This window comes from Apaloderma vittatum, unplaced genomic scaffold (genome assembly GCF_000703405.1).
Source record: "Apaloderma vittatum isolate BGI_N311 unplaced genomic scaffold, ASM70340v1 scaffold26298, whole genome shotgun sequence".
Lineage (NCBI taxonomy): Eukaryota > Metazoa > Chordata > Aves > Trogoniformes > Trogonidae > Apaloderma > Apaloderma vittatum.
This window is the reverse complement of record NW_009730613.1, coordinates 10,605-11,113: the sequence shown is the minus strand read 5'-3', so window position 1 is coordinate 11,113 and position 509 is coordinate 10,605. Positions and strand designations below refer to the sequence as shown.

At 63.9% G+C, this 509-nt stretch overlaps 1 protein-coding gene across 1 annotated transcript in view; it reads right to left on the bottom strand.

Moving 5' to 3' along the window:
• The window catches only part of LOC104278027 (low-density lipoprotein receptor-related protein 2-like), a gene marked incomplete at its 5' end in the record, with an annotated part of 12,196 nt that overhangs the window by 1,398 nt on the left and 10,289 nt on the right, over positions 1-509 (bottom strand). The window contains one exon of the mRNA XM_009874871.1: positions 237-363. Coding sequence (XP_009873173.1) covers positions 237-363 — 127 coding nt within the window. The remainder of the gene's footprint in view (positions 1-236; positions 364-509) is intronic.

Genomic DNA, 509 nt, shown 5'->3' with positions numbered 1-509 from the left:
CCACCAGCTCTCAGCCCGCTCCAGCCGGCTCTGCCAGATCTTGGTGGAACCTGGAGGCACATGGGATCAGCACTGCTCCCCCTCCTCCTGCAAGGGTGCCTGGGTTGGGAGGTGGGGTTCCCCCATCCTGTCCTCCACCCTGGGGAGGGGCAGTTTGCACCTCGCAGGGACTGGCAGAGACCCCTGTGTCCTGATGCAGGAGGAGGAGCTGGACAAAGCACAGCAAACAGACTCACCGTTGGTTGAGGTTGTGCTCCAGAGCAGAAAGCCTTCTCCGATGGTGAAGAGGGAGAGACCATGCAATCCTTCCCGCACCACCCGGAAGCGGGATCCATCCAGCTCAACACTGCTGATGGTGCCTCTCTCTGCAGGGCAGATGCAGGGACATCAGAGGGCTCTGGGCTGCCCCTCAGGGCTGTGCCGGGCTGGGCTGTGCCCTGTGGACCGAGCGGCCACCACCCCCTGAGCAGCATCCCCCTGAGCCCACACTCACCACGGTCTGCCCAGTA